General features: G+C 39.2%; 2 protein-coding genes across 10 annotated transcripts in view; one reads left to right on the forward strand and one right to left on the reverse strand.

Annotated features, from left to right (window-relative positions):
- Positions 1-358: 358 nt before the first annotated feature.
- On the forward strand, positions 359-2,290 carry LOC117156910 (endoribonuclease LACTB2). 2 transcript variants are annotated; one of them, XM_076617690.1, is made up of 4 exons: positions 359-500; positions 898-1,259; positions 1,339-1,978; positions 2,051-2,290. In XM_076617690.1, the coding sequence occupies exons 2-4, from the start codon at positions 1,132-1,134 to the stop codon at positions 2,162-2,164; spliced, it is 882 nt and encodes a 293-aa protein (XP_076473805.1). In that variant the 5' UTR covers positions 359-500; positions 898-1,131; the 3' UTR covers positions 2,165-2,290. The 2 variants fall into 2 exon arrangements, with proteins under 2 accessions (XP_076473805.1, XP_033190315.1); XM_033334424.2 differs by lacking the exon at positions 359-500 and having other exon boundaries at positions 752-1,259.
- A 55-nt stretch (positions 2,291-2,345) lies between these two features.
- Positions 2,346-20,895, reverse strand: part of NFAT (nuclear factor of activated T cells 3) — a 58,277-nt gene continuing 39,727 nt past the window's right edge. For 3 of the 8 annotated variants that reach the window (XM_033334412.2, XM_033334411.2, XM_033334414.2), the window contains exons 2-6: positions 11,880-12,166; positions 9,012-9,303; positions 7,028-7,546; positions 6,337-6,801; positions 2,346-6,167 (exon numbers count right to left, since the gene is read on the reverse strand). In XM_033334412.2, the coding sequence (XP_033190303.1) occupies positions 3,883-6,167; positions 6,337-6,801; positions 7,028-7,546; positions 9,012-9,303; positions 11,880-12,166 (3,848 nt within the window). In that variant the 3' untranslated portion in view covers positions 2,346-3,882. Of the gene's footprint in view, positions 6,168-6,336; positions 6,802-7,027; positions 7,547-9,011; positions 9,304-11,879; positions 12,167-18,892; positions 18,933-20,895 lie in introns of those variants that run through there. The other 5 variants (XM_033334416.2, XM_033334415.2, XM_033334419.2 and 2 more) reach the window with 5 other exon arrangements.

Here is a 20,895-nt window from a genome sequence, read left to right on the forward strand (position 1 = left end):
TTATCCTAGACAAGTTTTTATTCTGCTCAATACATGTTATGAAACTATTAATCATTTATGTTATGATTTTTATACCTTTTATTCAATAAATATATGAATAATATGATATTATATTGTTAAATAAAGCTAGTATCTAATGGTCTGGTACTTTTATTTATTTTATGGAATCTCTTTTAATCCACGTTTTAAAATATCTGCTCCATGAGAACACCTTTTAGAGAAGTTCCTAAGAGTAACATTTCTTTTCATAAAAATTCCATAGTAACAGATATTTTCCTAAATGGAATATTTTTTAGAAACGATGAATAACAGCTTATCTCGACTCCTATTAAATATATATATTTCACAGAAATTTCTGGCATATTACTCATAATCGTCAAATGCTAATGATGCCAATTCTCATTCTGACGCAATATTTCTGAAGGCAACAGTTATCAGAAAATAGTTGAACTGCAATACGAATATATAAATATTTGACTGGATATAGAATTTAATCCAAGGTAAAGGTATTGAAATATTTCTAAGAAGTAGATATGAAGTATTATTTTATTTTTTAACTAAATTTTCAATTGAACATACTTATATTGATTTAAAATAAAATATTTTCCTCTACTTTTTATATGATGTAGTAAGAAAAAAATAATATACTGTGCATTGTGGTGAACTAATTAAAAGTTATGTTTTCCGAGTGAAATTTAAAATTTGTACTGCGTTTTAATCAATGCTCTTCATCTGATATTTTTTGCAAAATATTGTATGTAACTATGTACTCTAAGTACTACAGAATCTATGACACTTATAAAGCAATAAAATAAAATAAGCGATAAAATTCATGCCCAATAATTTTATATGCTTTGCGCTATCTACTGTACTAAAGAAAAAATTTTCCCTCTCTAGTTGTACAAAGCAATAAGAATGACATAGCAACGTATTTTCAAATTAGACATGTAAGTACTTTAGCCAGTCATGACTTGGCTGATAATAATATATAAATTTATCTATATCTGGCAATAGTCACCGTTTAGAAGGTGCAGAAAACGAACCAATGTACGTATAGCTTAAACACAATTTAATTTATTTTCGACAATATTCGAGTTAATCTCATTTTCTCTTTGGGTTTACTGGCAAACTATGAAAGTTTTAACTGATTTACCGTTAGTATCAAGATTATCTTCGAGAGTCATACGAATTTTAGGATGTAACAAAGGAGTTCTGACATTACAAGGCACAAACACATATCTTGTTGGTACAGGTACTAGGTAATAAATGTCAAATTCATTGGTTAAAGAGGTTGGTGGTATATGATATCTAATGCAAATTAATATTTATCTTTTACAGACGCATATTAATAGATGCAGGTGAAGAAAAATCTTCCAATGAGTATACAAAAGTATTGCGTGAAGTCTTAGAAAAAGAGAAAGCAACTATTCAACATTTATTAATTACACATCATCACGTTGACCATTTAGGGGGAGTAAATTATGTTTTAGATATGTTAAAAGAAACTGATACCACAGGATGCACCAGTATAGTGTGGAAATTACCAAGAGCTTCTAATGACAAAAACTCCAGTAAACTTGAAACGCAAGTTCAATGGGAAAATTTAAAAGATAAGCAGGTAGTGGAAGTAGAAGGAGCTAAACTTCGTGTTGAGTATACTCCAGGACATGCATCCGATCATGCTTGCTTTATGCTCGAAGACGAAAAAATACTGTTTAGTGGAGATTGTGTTCTTGGTGAAGGTACTGTCATTTTTGAGGATTTAGAAACCTACCTGGCTTCTCTGAGAAAAATGTTGGGAATGCAGGCAAAAACGATATATCCAGGTCATGGGCCTGTAATAGAAGATCCAGAAACTGTAATTAATTATTATATTAAACACAGGTTAAAACGAGAAAATGACATTTTAGGCATCCTGCAGCAAAATGCAAAAGATAATACATTATCTGAAGCAGATATTGCAAAATTTTTAAACATGGTAATAATCATTATTTCATTTTTGATACATATCTAAACATGTGATGCATAATATAAAAGTTAATATTTCTAGAACGTTTCAAAACATTTGTGGGAAGCAGTAATCTACAGCATAGAGCGTCATCTTGATAAATTAGTAAAAGAAGGTAAAGTGAAAGGCGAGAAAGGAAAGTGGCAAAGTATGTAACTAAAATGATTTTAGCAAATTATTTAATTTAAAATGTAAATTGTTAAATTATCTATAGTGTTTATAAAATGTTTGTAAATATTATACAAAAGGAGAAAATACAATGTTCTATTGTTTCATGATTTATTTATAATCTAATACTATGTCTATACCCATGTCAGTTGAGAAAATCATCGAGAAAGCGATGCTGTGAAACATTTATTCGACTTACAGGAACAAAATAATAATACATTATTTACGAATTTTGTTTTTCAATATTTAGGCTGACAATGCTAAAAATGTGCGTACAGTGTACAATAATTGTTACAAAGATTTTCACGAAGTATATGCCACATAATATAATAATCTGCTTAGTTGATTAATGCATTCATAGTCTTCTTATTTATTTTACGGGTTCATTAAAACACGTGACACGTGAATAGATGCTCGATATAAAATATATACTTTGCTACAAAGACATATCACGACAATAAACGTTTCAATATCTTCATTATAAAATCTGTTTTCTATTAGATAATATTGGCGAGTATTCATACACGCGGTATATAGCACCCCTTATTTTGAACAAAGGGGAAAACCCCGACGTAACATGATGTTACAATATAAATCTATATATACATATATATAGATTTCGTTTATATCTTTAATAAGCTCACTTCATCTAATCATCTGTTTCTCTCTTTGGGTAAACGTAAAAAATATATATATATATATATTTATATGCACTCTATATATATATATATAAATCTCAATGATATATATTTCTATGGTATTAATTATTCTTCATATGGACATATAATATAATCTCTCTGTTGTTTTGTATTTGTCTAGTAATTATCGATAACATCATCAACGCAATCACATAATATCCTATTAATTGATATTAATCGTTAACAAAAAATTGTATTTATTAAACAACATACGAAATATATTATACTTAAAAACATATAATAGAAACGACATCAAACAACAAGATGATTCATTTGTTAGAATGAAATCAAGTCAAAGAAAGAAAGATGCTTTAATGTATTAATGAACTCCTGTAGGATTCTAATTCAAGGTACTGTGAAAAAACATAACTTTTGTTACACTCAATTCCGATGGCTCCACTTAAAGTTGAGTGGGGTCAGTACATTGTTGATTATTACAACACATATACACACGTATCGTACTTATAATGTTCCTTTTCCGCAATGAGAAAGACCAATCGCAGATACTTTACAATAGAGAAAAGGCACCTGGATGCGCAAGAGACATTTGATGGAGATAAATAAAATGAATTATCACATTCGACAACTCGTAGAAAAAGGAAGATAAAGGAAACTCTAATTGTCGCGCTCTTGTGCGCCCGTCTTACTTAAAACATTAAAAGTTTTCAATTGTTACAAAGGTGGTGCTAACTTCGTCCATTTTCATCATATAAAAACGGATTTCATATCTATCACATACAAAGTCTGAAACGACAATGTGGCACAAATATATAACTCGTACCGAGCCAAGACTATATCTCTCATACTCAACTGGTTGGAATTAATTACTCTCATTCGTTCAGTCGTTCTCTCTCTCTCTCTCTCTTTCTCTCACTTTCTCTCTCACTTTCTCTCTCTCTCTCTCTCTCGCTGGCTCGCTCACACATTTCCTTTCCCTCACGCCTTCTCTCTGTATCCTAAGATACATCGAATACACAATTATATTTTAATGACAAGAATACGGCAGTACTACATAAGAAAACCGTTTTGAGGATCGAAGCAGCTCGGATTTATGTAGCTTAACAGATCATGCTCTGACATCGAGGTAAGCTCTTGAGGCAACATACCATCTTCCTGCTTTCTAACAGTTGTACCGTTTGCACTATTAGCTGCATTTGCTATAGGTGGGTTTACATTTTGACTGTTGGGTGTTTTATTCGCCACTTGTTCAACGATATTATTCTGGCCTGAAGGTGATTTAGGCAAAATACCCTCCATAGCACTGTTCATTAATTGCGCGCTTTGAGTGGCCACACTATTTAATATGTTCTTCGTTGCGATAATGGCGTGCGCGGTTGTCGTAGTAATGGGTCGATTGTTAATAATATCTTGAGTAGCGTTAGTAATTACATTATTAATCGCTTGCTCGGCATAATTAGTTAGCCTTTGTTGAGATGGTTCCTGGGCTGCTCCACTCGCTAGAGCAGAACTAGCTTCAGCAACGAAACCTGCCGGCTGATTTAACATGGAACCGATATCTTGTTGCACCGCCTGTTGCATCGCTTGAGCCGCTTGCGCTTGCTGAACCGCTTGCTGAACAGCTTGAACTTGTTGTACAACTTCCTGCGTAGCTTGCTGCACCGCTTGTTGAACTACTTCCTGCGTTGCTTGCTGGACAGCCTGCTGAACGGCCGGTACTTGAACTTGTTGTACCGCTTGCACCTGTTGTACAGCCTGCTGGACAACTTGCGCATGCTGCACCACATGTTGAACAACTTGCTGCTGCGCCTGTTGCACAGCTTGGACCGCTTGCTGCTGTGCCTGGGCGACAACCTGTTCGACTTGCTGTTGCGCTTGTGCGACAACCTGTTCCACTTGATGCGCTTGTTGAATCGCTACAACATCTTGTTGTATAAGACCCGGAATCTGCGGAATGTGCTCCGCCGCTGTCGACATACTCTCGTTCGTAACTTGTAACGGATTATGAGATGGTACACTAACGTTAGAATTCGACGTACCGGTCGCAGCCACGGACGGCTCCTGCATCGACGGTAAAAGAGCAGCGTTGATAGTAGTGAGCAAACTATCGCCGTTAGTCTGCTCCGAGACCACTGATGCGGGCGATGGAACGGACGTTGCAGCATTCCCCGGCAAAGGTGTCACGGTTTGACCCGGCAGGAAAGCTTCGAGAATCGTCTTGACGTTATTTGGTGGACTACTTCTATTTTGTTGGGGGCTCGAGATCGTTTCGTGATCAGTAACTGCGGAAACATGACTCATTATGGTATTACTATTGGGATTTACGGTACGCAGAGGGGACACCAATTGATGAGATTCAGCGCCAGAGTTAACGAGAGTATCTAACTTGACGCCTTGAGGGGAAGAAGCTAAAATATTGGAAGCTTGTCCTTGCTGAGGCTGGCGTCCTGTAGTAATAATGGAAGCTCGTTGTTGTATGGTACCTACGAATCCATTCTCTTGACCCTCAGCCTCTTTGACGTTCGATTCGATATGGTTGAGATATTTTTCTACGCTATGGGCACTCTGTGCAGGTAGCTGTCCGTTTGATGTAGCAGTAAAATTTGGTAGTGTAGCGAACTCCGACTGATGATGCTTCATGCGAAGATCAACAACACCGCCGCCCTGAAGACTTCCATTAGGACTGCCTTCTGCCGGCAACATCGGATTAGTTTCTTTGTTGATATGATGAGGACTTAGAACTTTGACTTGAGATGTTTCGTGCATACCTCCGAAGGTGTTCTGGTGTGTCGACACCAACGACAATGGATGTGGATTTCGCATTAGATCTACCACGCCGAGGAGATTGACCGCCTCTTGCACAGGTGAACCGTTCGCCGTCACAGGAACTGACCTAATCATATTAGCCTGAGGTGCTTCCCTCGAATTCTCGCTGACGAGCTGTTGCAACGGGCTGGTACCATTCGAACTGTTCGCAGTCGGCGTCGGTATACTCTGCATGCTGTTTTCGCTAATCATACTGTTTTCGCTATTCTCGTCTAGTACCTCGGTCTTCAAATTATCTGGCAGAATTAATTGAAGATTCGAAGATGATCTGCGATTTAAAAGCGGATTCGCTACCAAAGCTGGTGGCGGCATCATCACGTCAGGCGGTGAATTTTGACAATTTGAACTTTGTGCAGCCCACATCATAACGGGTGTTACCTGAGAGGATGCCGTCACCGGTGGCGGACTTGGATCGCTCTTAAGAGCTTCCGGTGTTTGAGATGTTGGCTGTTGTGGCTGTATAGTCGTTAAGAAATTTGCTGTTCCTGCGGCTGCTTGTGTAATCAGAGCTGAAACATCATTACTTTGTATATATACGTCTAATATCTACAAATCATTTATAAATGATACTTCATTTGATTACTTCCCTTTTTGTATGTTTAATTGTCATAATCATATAATTCTTTTAAGAGAGGACAAGAGAATTTTATTACATACAAAGATGAAAGATTCACTTACTGTTTGATGTTACACCTGTAGTTAGAGACACTGCTGCAGGAGATGTTGCTAGAGTAGTATCACCGTTAGTAGTGGATAGAGGCGAAGTTATAGACTCGATTTTGCCCACAGATGGCTCGGGTGGCGTAGATGCAGCGGTATAAAGGAAAGTATGAGGCTCGCTCGTTTTTCCAGACGATACCGCGTACAATTTTACGCTAACCGTTTCCGAGGGTGCCAGATCTTGCCGCCTGTATGCAGGTACCACACAAACCAGGTGCGTTTGTTGCAGAAACTCCTTGTCAGGTAGAACCGCGCACTCCCAATGCGGCTCCAAACTACTCGATAGATCATCGTTGTCTAGTTGAAATACTACGCGAGTATCTTTCAGAAAATTCTTTCCAAGTATAAATAATTCTAATCCTCCGGTACATGGACACGATGTGAGTGATTTCTTACAGATCTCCGGTATTCCCGGTGGTTGAGCTAAAACGATCAATTATATCAATGGAATATAATTATCACGCTTTTATTTTAGCAAAAAGATTTCTTATGTTTTAAGGAACACTTTATATTTATCAAAAATGACTTTTCCCACCTTTTTTAATCTTAAAACATTCGCTAAGGATAAAGAAGTCGATCGAATTAAAAGAACCGCGGCCAAATTAAATTTAATTGAATATAATCTGAAAAATCTTATTGCGATACGTACTGCAAACTATCGGTTGAGAACAAACTTGCAAAGTTTCCGAACTACCATCGGGATGAGTGATTCTAGTACGAAAAACCATGCGACAACGAGTTGATTTTTTCTTGCTACGTCCTTGAAGCACTCCGGCTTCCTGAGGGAATCTGTGCTCCACGTCGACGTTCCGTTCTTTCAAAATACCGACGCAGTCGCACGTGACCATCATGTCTTTCGCTGGATCCATGTCCACCTCGATCACGATGGTACCGTCGATTTTCCGTTCGATGCATGGCGTTGAATTTTTACCGCTTACACGGCAAGCTTGGTAAAACATATGGGGAGCGACACGACCAAGATCCGTGCCGATGAAAACTTGAAGGGTAGTTGGTTTATCGTAACCAACGAGACGAACAATTGGAAATCCATTTCCGGTTCGATCCTTCACTGCTCCTCTCGAACCTTCCGTCTGATAACGAGCTCTGTGCTGCTGCTCGGGTTGACAGATAATTTGCAATTGCACCTTTCCATCTGTAGAAGCAGTACCTGTAAGTTGTACAAAAATACCATATTACAATATGTTCAATCGAACCGAAGATTCGAAAATTGTTGTCTTCGAAGCTTAAGCTTCGTACGTTAAAAAACTTCGTTATCCTTCTCTGATTTAATTATCAGGATATAGAAATGATACCGAGAAAAATATGTATCGATAAATACGATTGACAGTCGTAAAAATATGCTGATTTCTCTGGTTCTAACTTGAGAAATAGAATTGTGTAACAGGCATCATTCGCAGATATCGTTCTTATAATTCCATTCTTTCCGAACGAAGAGACGAGGAGTCGACTAGGGAAAAGTGTTTTAAATTCTCATTTTAATACGAAGAGAGGAAACAACGTGTGAAAGTTATATAATTTTGTTTGACCTATATTCGATAATGCGTTTTCATATCGGTGAAACAATATCGACGATTTATTTTAACTGGATATTGAACGGTTCCTAAACAACGAAGATAACTTATCGTTACGGTAAAAAGTCTGACGGGAGGTGAAATATTTCGCCAGAAGTGGACGTATCGAACTAATGACTAGCCGAATACCAGCGACAATATGGTCGAAAAAAAAATCATGCTAGCCGAAGGTTATCGGTTTGTATTATTCTCTAAGACAAGTTACAAAAATTTGTCGTCTGTGATCTTTTTCGCTTTCCCTTTCCTTCTTTCTTCCGTCCTCCTTTCTGTTCATCATCATCCAGATACAAACAAGAGTCTTCACGCGTAAAGTTTATTTAACATATTTATCTAACGAACTCGTGCCTCCACTAAAAATGAACAATTAACACGCGCCCGACAATATAAACAGTACGCGGCGCGTACTGATCGCTTTGATAACGGTGCTGTCCTCTCAAAATTCCCATTGTAAATTATCCTCTCGAGAAATTCAAGAACATCTCTATAAGACGACGCGGCGACAGGAGGAGTATCGTTATCTCTGCCTCGTGACCTCGCGCAGACCTCGCGACTGGTATCTCCACCAAAAAACCGCAATATCAACGGCAATAAATTTTCAAAGCCGTCTGTCGAGAGAACAGTTTGCTCTCTTAACAAGATCGATAAACTCAACGGCATCGTTTCGGATGTTCGATAAAATGAAAAGGGTTAGCGACAGATCCGAACGCGACACTCGTCGAACCTCCAATGACAGAAGAGAAAGGATAAAGATGAAAAAGAAAACGAATGAGCGCGAGTAACCGCTGAAATATGCGAAGAACATGCGAGAAAAACATGACAAGTCCAACTGTATCGATTTTTTTCATATTCCATATATTTGCGTAAACGTTCGCAAACTAATTATGAAATTACAATTTTCATAATTTGATATAATATCGATCATCAGATTTTCAGATTTCTTATCATGTTCTTTTCTTATGGTCATCCCGTATTAAAAAAAAAAAAAAAAAAAAAAAAGAAAGAAAGAAGACACATGAGAACAAACGTGTGTCCTGCACGTACACAGTTGAGAGGTGAGGGTGACAGGGCCCTGCTGAGTCCTCTTAGCAAGGACACCCAAGCCTGGACGAGATCTCGAGACTTCCACCACTCTCCCCGTGGCTCCGTTTCCTGTCCTGTTTCCTGAGATCGTAGCTAATCCACCTATTCCATTGGACGAGCCTCTATTGGCCGTCTTGCTGTCAGAATTGGTCGTGTGTGTAACCTCCGGGAAGGAGAAGTTCGCGTCCTCGGACTCCAGCTTAATGTCCATCTTTCTCCTCTTTGAATCCTCCTCGCCGGCGCCGTTCCAAGCCTGTTAAGACCAACAGAATGGATTGATATAGAGAGGCGTGAGTATGCGTGCGTGCAATGTAGCTGCCTTGGTCAATTTAACGAATCAAACCGCTGATCGACCGGGTTCAACTACCGTTAGAGACCGGTCAGTGTCGCCGTCGAATCAACGACGATCCCATGGCGGCTACGAGTGATCGCATTAGATTTCGCTTACGTACACGGTAGAGAGTGGCGTAACTTTCGAAGGAGAAGCTTCACGGGCTTTGACTAAACATATCAAGCGGAGATGCTCTCTTGGGGAACGTTCTCGGGGTTGGTAGGAATAGGATGTTACAAAGAACGAGGGTCAAACGTAGTTTACCAAGCTCTCTCAGTGTTAGATCTTTTCTATTGCTAGCTTTGAAACGAGAAAGATATCTCGTTGATTTGGAAACTATGATTTTGGAACTGTGTGAGAAAGACAGTCTAATGTACGCTATAGTAGATAACGCCTAGATGACAGATAATGAAATAGGTAGATAAGAAGATAATATAAGGCCTTTTGTTATAGAACGACGCGTTAATGGTGAAAGTATCTTACTCTGTTTGTTTTATCTGACGAGATTTTGCTTCGCAAGTCTTTAACGATCGAAAGTGGCTACCGTAAGCGTTCCACTATAGTATCTGAAATCAGCCGCGATACTTTGGGCAATATCAAGCGCTTAACCAGCCTGTAATATTTACTCAATTATCACGGACTATATCGCGGTCGCGTTGTAAGCAACGCATTATTAAAACGTATGATCTGCGTGAGCCTCGTCCGCGTATAACGTACATACGTATGTACACGAACGTGGCCGAGCTTCGCGGCATTATCCATATATCGCGTTGTTACGCAACACGCAGACCGAGAATAAGTTTATCACTGCATGTATCGATATCAATCAAAGCTCGGTGGTGGCTGCGGGACACGCATGTTTGTGCAACACGATAAAAGTCAGGAGGAGTGAAAAGAAAAAGCGAAGAATAAAGAAAGAAAAAAAAAGAATCGCGCGATTTCTTTCGAGTATCTTCACAGATACCGCTGCACGTTTCTGATAGTTTCACAATATTTCTTTTAACAGGACGTTGACTGGATCGCTGTGTGTTGCATACGTACGGGATAAAAATAATTTCGAGACAACAGACTCGCCGGTTCGAGATCTTTCACTTCCTCCACTTCCTTTGCGTGTTACGACACCGGATGAAACACGAAGATATATTTTTTTCTTCCTTTCTCAATTTTCTTACGAAGCCCGTAACAATTAGAAAAATTCATCGGATAATACAACAATATATTATTTGATAACAGCGCAAATGTAACGCTATTTTCATGACGATAATAGTCGATAATTCCGTGCTTGTTGCTTCTGCCAGTCGCTTTTGTCACGTTCACGATAACCCGCCGCGATATACGTATAAACAAAATGCTAGTAACATCGAAGTTAGCATGCGATAAGTGAACATGTTTCTAACGTTTAAACTGTTTTAAATGACTAAGGAGATCTGCTTTGACGTAGATATATACGTAATTATCCGATTCGTACAGTATCGATGAGTTTGAACGATTTGAAATAATTCCCGGCACTCGAACGATGATCCTCTATCGATGGTTGCGAATTATTTCGATTCATCAACTTTCTAATATCAAGTAACTATTGTATAAACTCTGTGCTATCGATCGTAAGCTTGAGACCATCCCTTTGTAAAATTTTGTTACGATTTTTGACCAGATTGAAAAATCAAAGAAATAATCGTAACACGAATCTTCCATTTTTCGATATTGTCCACGTATTCTTTGACTTTGAAAATACACGTTTACAATATTGATTTCGAGATGAATTTAACAGAAAACCGTGAATGATACAACCGCTACGCTATTTACGATAATTCCACTCTCGCTTTGCACTTCGAAGCTGAACAACATATGAGAAATCTTATATACAAAATGACAAGTGAAAGAATGTTAATTCGTCTTAAACCCCCTGCTGTATCGATCAATGATTAAATCTTATTCGAACCGACAATACTACCGATCTTATTTCTGTTCTTTTATCGATAAAAATTTCACTAATTTATATAAGATCAAACAGAATTCGATATCGACATTAAACGTTTATCAGAGTATCTTCTTACAACATCGACGATTAATACTTTTTAATAAATTGCATAACGCAATAGAACTTCGTTTATACGAACAAGTGAATACTAATACTCAGATATGTGAATTCATAGTTAGGCCACTACTTTCCGAAATATCGAAAGTAATTTTAATTATACGAACATGTACACTCATAGTGAACATAATGCAATCGTTCGAGGGATTCATAACAAAAAGCATCTTTAATATCTGTTCGATACATTTCAAATTTTATAAGCGAGACATTCATTACACGATTCCTATGAATCTATCTACGAGTTAAGAAGAGCTGAAGAGGATAGCCAGTTGAACTTTTATCATAGAAACTTTTCGAACTATCCGAACTACTTTAACAATGATTTTCGTATAAACGAGAGTTTACTGTACAGCGAAGTGGTTGGTCTCAAATTGATCGAACGATAGTGTAGTTGACTAACGTTTGCGTTCGTAAGGTGTTGTTGACGGTCCTCGAAGCCGAGGCCGGAATCGTTGGAGCTATCGCAACTGTCCTGTGCCGAGCCGCCTCTCGATCCGTGCTCATCCGAGTTTCGTAAAGATCCTAAGGATATCTTAGGCTGTTGCTGTTGCTGCGATTGTGATTGTTGTTGTTGGCGTTGCTGGTGGCTGATCCTTCTTGAGGCGGAATGCGCGCGGCTACTCGACGTGACGGTGCTTCTATGAACCGATCCTGTCACCGCTGATGATCGACCAGCTGCATTGTTACCTGAAACCATAGAATTTAATGAATAAATAGTCAAAATTTGGATACAACGATCTCATAATTGAATGCGGTTTAATCCCCTACGAAGAACTCAGAATGAATAATATTTTTCAAGGTTCCTTGCATTATAGAAACACCGAGAAAGATACCGACAGTGGTGAAGTACGTAAAGTACGACAGTACGTGTGAAAGTTGGGGATGAAAGTTTGCGATAGAAGCATAAAGCACATAGTAAAGTTTAACTTTGTTCTTTGAAACGTGTCAATTATAATCGTATGAGACTTAAATGAACGAAACACAGGTACCTACCTCTAAAGAACTTTACTATAAAATGATCGTGACTCGACAATTTTTAACAAGCCGAAACCTTGGAACATCGAGTAATTTCCCGTTACCTCACCCTACGTAACGTACAAATGACGAGAAGGAGCTTAATAAAACAGCTCGGGCCAATCGACGATCAAAAACTCGCCTTTCCATCAGTTAAACTCGATGAACTCGTCCGCGACAGAAATGAAATCGAGTCGGTCAACAATAAACCGACACCTCGCCGCGCGACAGCGAATCGGAGGGAAGCAAATAATTCAATTCGGACAATGACACGTTCCAAGTCGGAGTTCAAGACTGTCAGACAGGAGTGCAACGATACATGCGTCACCGACCAGCCGCGACATTACGATTCTTCGACCATGTCGATCTTCCTTGTCGGCGACGAAGCGTGTTACGTAATTTTTGATCCAAAGTATATTTTTGAAAAAGGACGAACGAGTAACTACGAGAATCGACAATGAGATATGTCGAGAGCATAGAAAGATTCTCGAGTCGAGTATTAGTTCTTGTCGAAGACGAGCAACGTAGTGTCGCAATCGTTGCAATGGAGACACAGTGCGATTTGACTTTTATCGAGAGATAAGATTTATATTTATGAGATTCTCGCTTATGAGATTTGTATTTCTGACGATACGATGTACAGAGGCTCCTGACGCTTCTATTAGTCATCACTGAAAAATCGCAACGAAGTCGCGTCGTTCCTCTGAGAGGCATTATCGCGCGATTTTTAACGCGAACGCGACTCTGTTCGACGGCGGGAAAAGAAAATCCGTGGTTATATTTAAATAACCGCGTTCTGTCTGACGAACAGGCGAGAAGCGACGGTTCGACGAGCAGCTTTTAGCCTCGATGCAGCAGCGACTGGTCGTGATTTTCATTTTTCCACTATGGCCGATACAAGCGGTACAGACATCGAGCCGTACAAAGTCCGACAGAGATCGATGATTGTGTGTTAGCGCACTCGTCTCTTCGCAGTCAGAGTAAAAAGATGGGTTTATCTCACGACGATTAACCAGCCGGCGATCGACAAATGGAACGAACAATACGCCGCGTATCGCGGATTGATTTTGATATTTTTTCTACGTCTCTCTGTTCCTTCACTTCTTTATTTATTTCCCTGGTGCTTTTGTATTTCCTTTTTCTCTTATCCTTCTTTAATTTCTTCTTTTCATTTCTGTGTATTCATAGAGATTCTGAATGACGTGAATATGTCGTAGGGAGCCACTTGTTGGGACTATTCAACGCTTTATTTGGGATCGTAGAGGAAGAAACGCAATATATATAGTTTTTATATAAGAGACAAAGAGTACAGTTGGCAGGTTTGGCACAGAAGTTAAGGAATTAAGAATCGAAGATTATGTTATTTTAGACTTTTATTTAAAAATCTATAGGAGGAAATATAGGAAAATTTGCTAGGAAGAATGTACGGCAAATTGGTTACATTTAGAGATTAAGTTCGAGACTTAAAAATTATTTTAGGACAGATCGTTTAAACTGTAATTCTTATTAAAGATTCTACTCTTACTATTATTAGAGAATGATAAAACTGCTCCACATACAATAATGTGGCGTAGTTCACTTATCATAATATAACTACATATTCTGTATTTCGTCACAGGCCCCACTGAATCTATTTTCGCTGATAACATCCCACGATAAAATTCTGCGCGTTTCTCTGGTTTTTGCGAGTTTCAGATCTCGTAATAATTCGACTATAAATCCGCCATTCGACGTTTTCGCCCCTGTAAACCGCCATCTCGAAATTCCTTCCAGTCATTCTCGATTGTATCTTAAATATTGGACCTCGTCATTGCTGCGAAACTTTGAATTACGATGTGTAATTCGACCCTTGCCTTTGCAATAACAATTTTTGCAATTTTTCGATCATTATGGAATATAATTCATCGCGACCTGGCTGCCACATCATCAAACTGCGAATGTTCATACTTTTACGAAGAGAACTAAAGGACGAGGGATGCTCGAGGGATTTGTTTCAACCGCTAAAACTTAGTACCATGTCTCGAATATTTTTCCGCATTATGTTCATTCTGCGCATCTTTGCACCCTTTAAATTCCCCACAAACGCAATCTACGAACCACACAAATATAACATTTTTACACGTATTAACAAATACAACAACACAGAACCTTCACGATAAGCAAATTCCAAGGAGCAATTCCAAGTAAACGCGCGAGCGCAACAATTATCCTCGCAAATAAAACGTAAGTACAGCCGCGATACGTGTGCAAAAGAGTCAACCTCGAGCTCGCAGATAAACAGGGAAAAATGCGTCCGAACGGATTGAAGAGAGAAGCGTCGAGCGAAGAAATGAGAAAAGAAACGAGGAATATCAAGAAACTGGCAGAAAGAGAGCGAAAAACACGATGTGAAAAGAGAGAGAGAGAGAGAGAGAGAAAGAGAAAAGGAGAAATGGGGAGAGAGAAAGGGAGAAAGAGAGAGAGAGAGTAATATCGGTCTATCTATAGAAGCTCGACTACTGGATGGGATAATTGCGTGGGGGTGAAGTTGCAATCGCACATGCAACTGGTGGTGAGGGGATCACCCCTCTCTGCCTTGCCGCCAACAGGGGGTAGACAGGCCGACGTAATGGGCACGTGCACACACGTGTAAGGTGCATCTATGTGATCGTCGAGGAAAATCACGGGACGATGTCAACGACCTACGTTCGCGACGATCTTCGTCGTTTTCAACCTCGATGCTCGGCGTCGTGCATCGTCGCTTCGTGGCGACACTCGCTACACACCTCGTTATTTCGCTTTTACCTCGCCGGATAAATCGCGACCTGTGCGCGGAATTTAATTACGGCTGCGAGTAATTACGCCCGCGACGTAGACGCGAACGTCTGACGGGATAAGGGTACGCGTTTGTTCCTATCGGCGACGTTTATTTTCCAACCAATTTTCTACTTATTTCGAGTGAAATTCGATTAGCTGATATACGAAATACGTAAATTTGTTTACACGTAGTCTGGTTATATTTAATGGTTACTTAAGAGTGATGCAATCAAAGAATTAAAGCTATCAGATATGTATCATCCGGTAACGAGGTACTACAAACGGTGGTTCTAAATTTGTCGAATTCTGCATAAGGTTGACGCGGTGACTCCACTTCGTTTGTTACGTTCCTCGCTTCCGTTTCGAAAACTGAACGTGCCACTTAGGATAATTGAAAGAGCAGCCATTCCGCCGGCCTTGCAATACATTAAAAGCTTGCCAGAGTTGCGTAAATCATACATACAGGTGGATATATTTCCCGTTTATCGCGCAACGCGTTCCTGCGCGCCGAAAAACACGAACTCTAACCCTGTTTGAAAATCCTACGTAATTCGAGTCAATAAACAAGGACTTTAGATCTCAAGAGGAAGCTTAAAACCGCTTAACGATCGCGAAATATCTTATCGCAACCCTTCAACGATACCAGTCTGATATCAGTAAAGTTGTTGATCGTCTTTTTTTTTTGTTCACGATAGGGGCTTGTTACGGTTGTGAAAGACAACCCCGAAGAGATCAACATGGGCGACGTACCAAAACCACGAAAGAAAATCCAATAATCCAATGATCGTCACCGATTACGAAGCTAACGAAGAAAATAAGGATCGCGTTGGAAGAAGAACAAAGGAAAAAGAAACGACCGCGACGACGAACAACAATTATACAACCTGTGTCAAATAAATTTCGTAGAATTCGTAGTAGAAGGTGTGCAAACTCGTTTAGCTAGCGAACGAGCATCGTTATCCTAGTGTTCGGACTATTCTCCAAAGTAGACTACCAATTTTTCCTGTTCTTACGATATTTTTTCTTCTTTCTCTTCTGTCTCGCTTTCCCGCCGCCTTTCGACTGTTTCTTTTCCTTATTAGGCCTCCCTCTGTCTCTCCTACGCCGTGTACTTACGTCTCCGCCGATTGTCCTCGAACTCGTGGAACATCCGTGCATTTGCGAGTGTACTCCCGATAACAGGATCGATAAACATCGTTACTATTACACGGCAAACAGCGCGTCGGACCGCGCGCTAACTATGACGCCTCTCGAGTCTCAAGGATATTGTTACCTGCGCCGATCGATTCTCTCTCTTTCTCACTCTCGTGATCCTTATCGTGTACGATCCGTGGCGTTCACCATCGTGCGCGCGGAAGTAACTCGTATGCAAAAGCACCGCCTTCTTCTACTGGTTTCCCTTTTTTTTCTTTCGACCACTGTTTGTCAAAGTTTCTATAGCAAGACTACGATAATTTGAAGCGAATATCAAATAGTCGGTATCAAATAATTGGCGGCAAAAAAATTCGTCTACTGGTATAACGATTCTTCTATCGGTTTCCTCCTTTTCCTCTTTTCCCTCTTTTCTCTTTTTAATCGATATGTGTATTTGTTAAAATTTCTATAGGCAGACTATGATAATTCTAAATAGATGTGAAACAGTTGTGACACAGTTGACGCAGAAATACCGCTCTTCTTCTACCGGTTTCTCTTACTTTTCTCCTTCGATCGTTCTCTGCCAAGACATCTGTAGCGAGACTACGCTAATTGTATTTTAAGTGGATACCACCAAGAACAATATATAATTATAATCGTTTTATGTCAAAGAAATAATTAGTGGTTTTGATAATCAGCGGTTTTGAGGTCAGATTAGGCTGTGCTTTATCTTTGATGATAATGTTATAACCAACTTCTGTACGGTCATGCTTTTAAGAAATTTAGTTTAGAAAATGTTGATATCTCTCGATAAATTGGCTGATTCGTCATGCAAAATGTCACTCGATATCTTAAGGAAAACTTCAATATGGAATTGGAATGAAATATTTTATTCGCGTCGACAACACTGTTCGTTCGTCTTTTCCTCGAACTCGTGAAATATTTTTTACCTAAGAAAATCGTATAAAGAACTTGACAGAGCTAAGATTAGTAAGAACGTTGTAAAGATTGAAGATTCGCGCGGCAACTAGCAAAATCATACGAATTGTACAAGTTCGTAGTACTGTTGGTTTAATTACGCTTTGCTAGTTTAATCGCAACTTAAACAAAGTTACTGCTAGATCATTGCTCTAGGTGTAAGTGAAGATAGAGAGATAAGGTGGTGTGCTATCCGTCGATTTTTCTCAAACATTGACTAGATAAAGCATATTCTTCGTTGCTAGTATATCGACTAACATGCCGATGACACTAACATACCAATAATACGTACCAAAACTGAGGAAATGTTTATTCGTAAATTAAATTGCATCGGAAAAAACGTCTCTCTTAATTTTGTAAATTTGCTTCTGTGCATATTCTCCCTTTTATCTCCATTTTAGAAAAATATTTCTCCATTCAATCTGTCGGGTACTCTCGATTTCATTTCATGGAAGTTTCAAAATAGTATTAATAAAAAAAATATATAAACATCCATGCTTCCAGCTTTTATTTTATAATTTTTTTTTATTTAATAAGGCTTTTGCCTATCTTTATGTTATACAACCCGTCACTGTATACTTTCGATCGTGTTATTTCCTTTTCTAGATGACGACACTCGACATTACCTTAACGGTTTTCACGATTTCTATATTTTATCTCATAGATTCCAGCACTTTCGCTGGAATTTCGGAAACCTGCGTGTAAACGATTAACCAAATGCCTCGAGCATTTTGTTATCTGTCCGAAAATCGAATGTACAGTTAGAGAACTGGCGGGAAACTTTCCAACGTTTTCCTGTACCGTCCAGGGGAACCGCGTTCCACGGATTCTTGCGACAGAATTCGCGTGACACGTTGACAATCCACTACACGGTTAACGACGATACCGATAGCCTACTTAAGAAGCGGCGATAAGCTCCGTAAAATCCGCGAGGTCACGACACAGCGTGCTAAATAAACGCCACATCGCACGGATATAGCTGAAGAGGAAAGAAGGAAAAGAGTAGAAATGGAGAAGAGATAAAGGCTGTGGACGGACGCCGCTTCAAGATCGATAACGAATTTTCGTATTCTCGTCGAACCAATGAGTTTTTAATATCGTGGTTTCTCTTGTCCCTGAGAACGATCGGTATCGAAAATTGCTGAAATTCGACAGATCGGGAAACGTCATCGACGGATGCAGCTGTGTCAATAAAAAATAGCTACGAGGATCGCGAAGAGCGGAGCAAAGTTTCTCACTCGAGTTTTACAATTCGCGGAAACCCGTTTCGATAAATTTATTATTTAACCCTCAGGCTGTGTAGTTAATTTGTACAATTACCATCGGGTAATTTTAGACGGGAATGAATTCTATTCTATTTTCAATTTTATTATATCTGGCGTCGATTACGCGACGTCCGTAAAAAATTGACGGCGCACAGACGATAACGAGGGACGACAAGAGTTTTCGAAAATAATAACCTCTGACTTTTGTACAGTTCGAGCAACATACATATATTGAAAACCAAACTCTTCATCGTCCTCGTCGTCGTTCTTCATCGTCGCGATTCCTTTAATCGGATGCGTCGTCGTTCTGTTTCATTGACACTGAAAAAGAAAAAAACGCTTGATCCCTGTAACCTCGAGTTCAATCTATAGGCAAGAACAATCACAACAGAAGAATTAACATTTTAGTAAATAAATATTTAACTCTTTATCGTGGCTCGTTTGTTATCAAAGTTTGTTGTCTGCGACTGCATACAGACCGCGTTTAAAAAGGGAAGAAAGAGATACGAGTTTCGCGCATTTTATCAGTAGGTATCCTCCGTGTACAATCGAGTGAGTCAACGTACCTTTTAATCAGATCTCTTTTTCTTTCTCTCTCCCTCTCTCTCTCTCTCTTCATCTCTCGACCACTCACTCTGCACGTACATCACTACACATACAGTTTTAGAGTCGACAGGTCACGTACAGTAGTTCGCGAAAGTACATGATCACCTGCAGAAGCTTTTTTTGGATACTGTGTGTGTTATACAAAATATTTTGTATGGCACGCGATATGACGCGATTTTGGTCACGTTGATAAAGTTTGAGATAAATTCGAAAATGTATACAGAAGTTGCAAGATATTTATTGCAAACAGACACTTCATAAGGACTGCAAAGTTATTTAGACAGTCGATTATTCGTTGTAATAATAAGCTTAAACATTTAATAAGATCGTGCTTAACGCTAGTAAATAATTACATGTTCTAGGTAGCTATCGTTCATATCGCACATGTAATATAATCTTTTGCTGCGTTCTAATATATTTCCAGACTAGTTTCAAAGTCTGTCATCATAATCATGACAAACGTGTAATTATAGCGTTAGCGAAATTTCAAATACTTTGTGTAATACACACATAATATATTCATACAAACTTTCTGTGATAAGCGTTCGAATAATTTCATGAGTGATTGTACCTCGAGTATGTACGACGAGTCGATGTTATTTACGTAACAATGAAAAGAAATAATCAAGCCGGCCTCTCTCGCTTATCGATAATTCCGCGAGATGATTAGTCGGTTGACGGGCCACACGTTCTCCATCTCGGCGACAAGCGAAAAACAGGCCTGATAAGTATATACTTTTGTGAGAAGATCGTGCTCTTTCGTATTCCGATTACTTCTTCAGATTATATCTCGACCTGTACGTTTTTGTTGTTCTTCCGACTGCGATACGACACTTTGATAATCGCGTTGATAGTAAAATAAGCATAGTTTTCTAGTATTTTTGGACATCATAAAAGTAAGCTATGTATATAGATAGTAACAGGATTGAGATAAGTGCGCAATTATTTTGATAAAATCGTCGATTGCCCGAAGATTCAGAAACGAAAGATTTCGTCAAATCTTCTACGTTTTTCGAACGAGCACGAAGTTTGATTAAAATTATAATCCGACTATGGTAATTCGTTATAATCGTAATCTAACAAATGTAGTACATTCGTCGATAAAATTTAGTTTCATCCTTCCAAATTACGAGCAATCGTCGCTCGCCAGGCCAGTTCTCTTTCTCTCTCTCTCTCTCTCTCTCTCTGTATGGTTTAATCGGATTCTGGTCGCGTCGCCAGTTGTATCAAGTGTACTGTTAGACGAGCGTACGAGCGGTTCGTATATATTGCCCAAGAATGTGTACATGCGCATTATTAATGAGCGTCGCTTTGCGCGTAGACTTCGCACTCGCGCGGCCGAGCACATGTTCGAAACACGTGGATTATGTCGGCGGGGACGCCTGTGGCGCGAGATCTCATCTAGATGGATGTGCCACGTTATGAAAGAGCCCGAATACCCAACACGTGGGACGATTTCAGGCCAATCGGGTCTCGGAAGGTATTCTTACGGGTTTCGTTCGTTCGAGAATCTAGTCGAGATCCAGGCGTGATCGCGTTGAAAAAAGATTAGGGAATCCGTATAACCTTGACGAGTTTTTACGTGAGAAATGGCCAGAATATAAAGTAGAGTACTATCACCGA

Source organism: Bombus vancouverensis, chromosome 4 (genome assembly GCF_051014615.1).
Source record: "Bombus vancouverensis nearcticus chromosome 4, iyBomVanc1_principal, whole genome shotgun sequence".
Lineage (NCBI taxonomy): Eukaryota > Metazoa > Arthropoda > Insecta > Hymenoptera > Apidae > Bombus > Bombus vancouverensis.

Excerpts from the sequence above, each read along its gene's own strand:
- LOC117156910 (XM_076617690.1), top strand. The coding sequence starts at position 1,132 with ATGAAAGTTTTAACTGATTTACCGTTAGTATCAAGATTATCTTCGAGA. Across the intron at positions 1,260-1,338 it reads CTTGTTGGTACAGGTACTAG|ACGCATATTAATAGATGCAG; the intron begins GTAATAAATGTC and ends TATCTTTTACAG. Across the intron at positions 1,979-2,050 it reads TTGCAAAATTTTTAAACATG|AACGTTTCAAAACATTTGTG; the intron begins GTAATAATCATT and ends TAATATTTCTAG.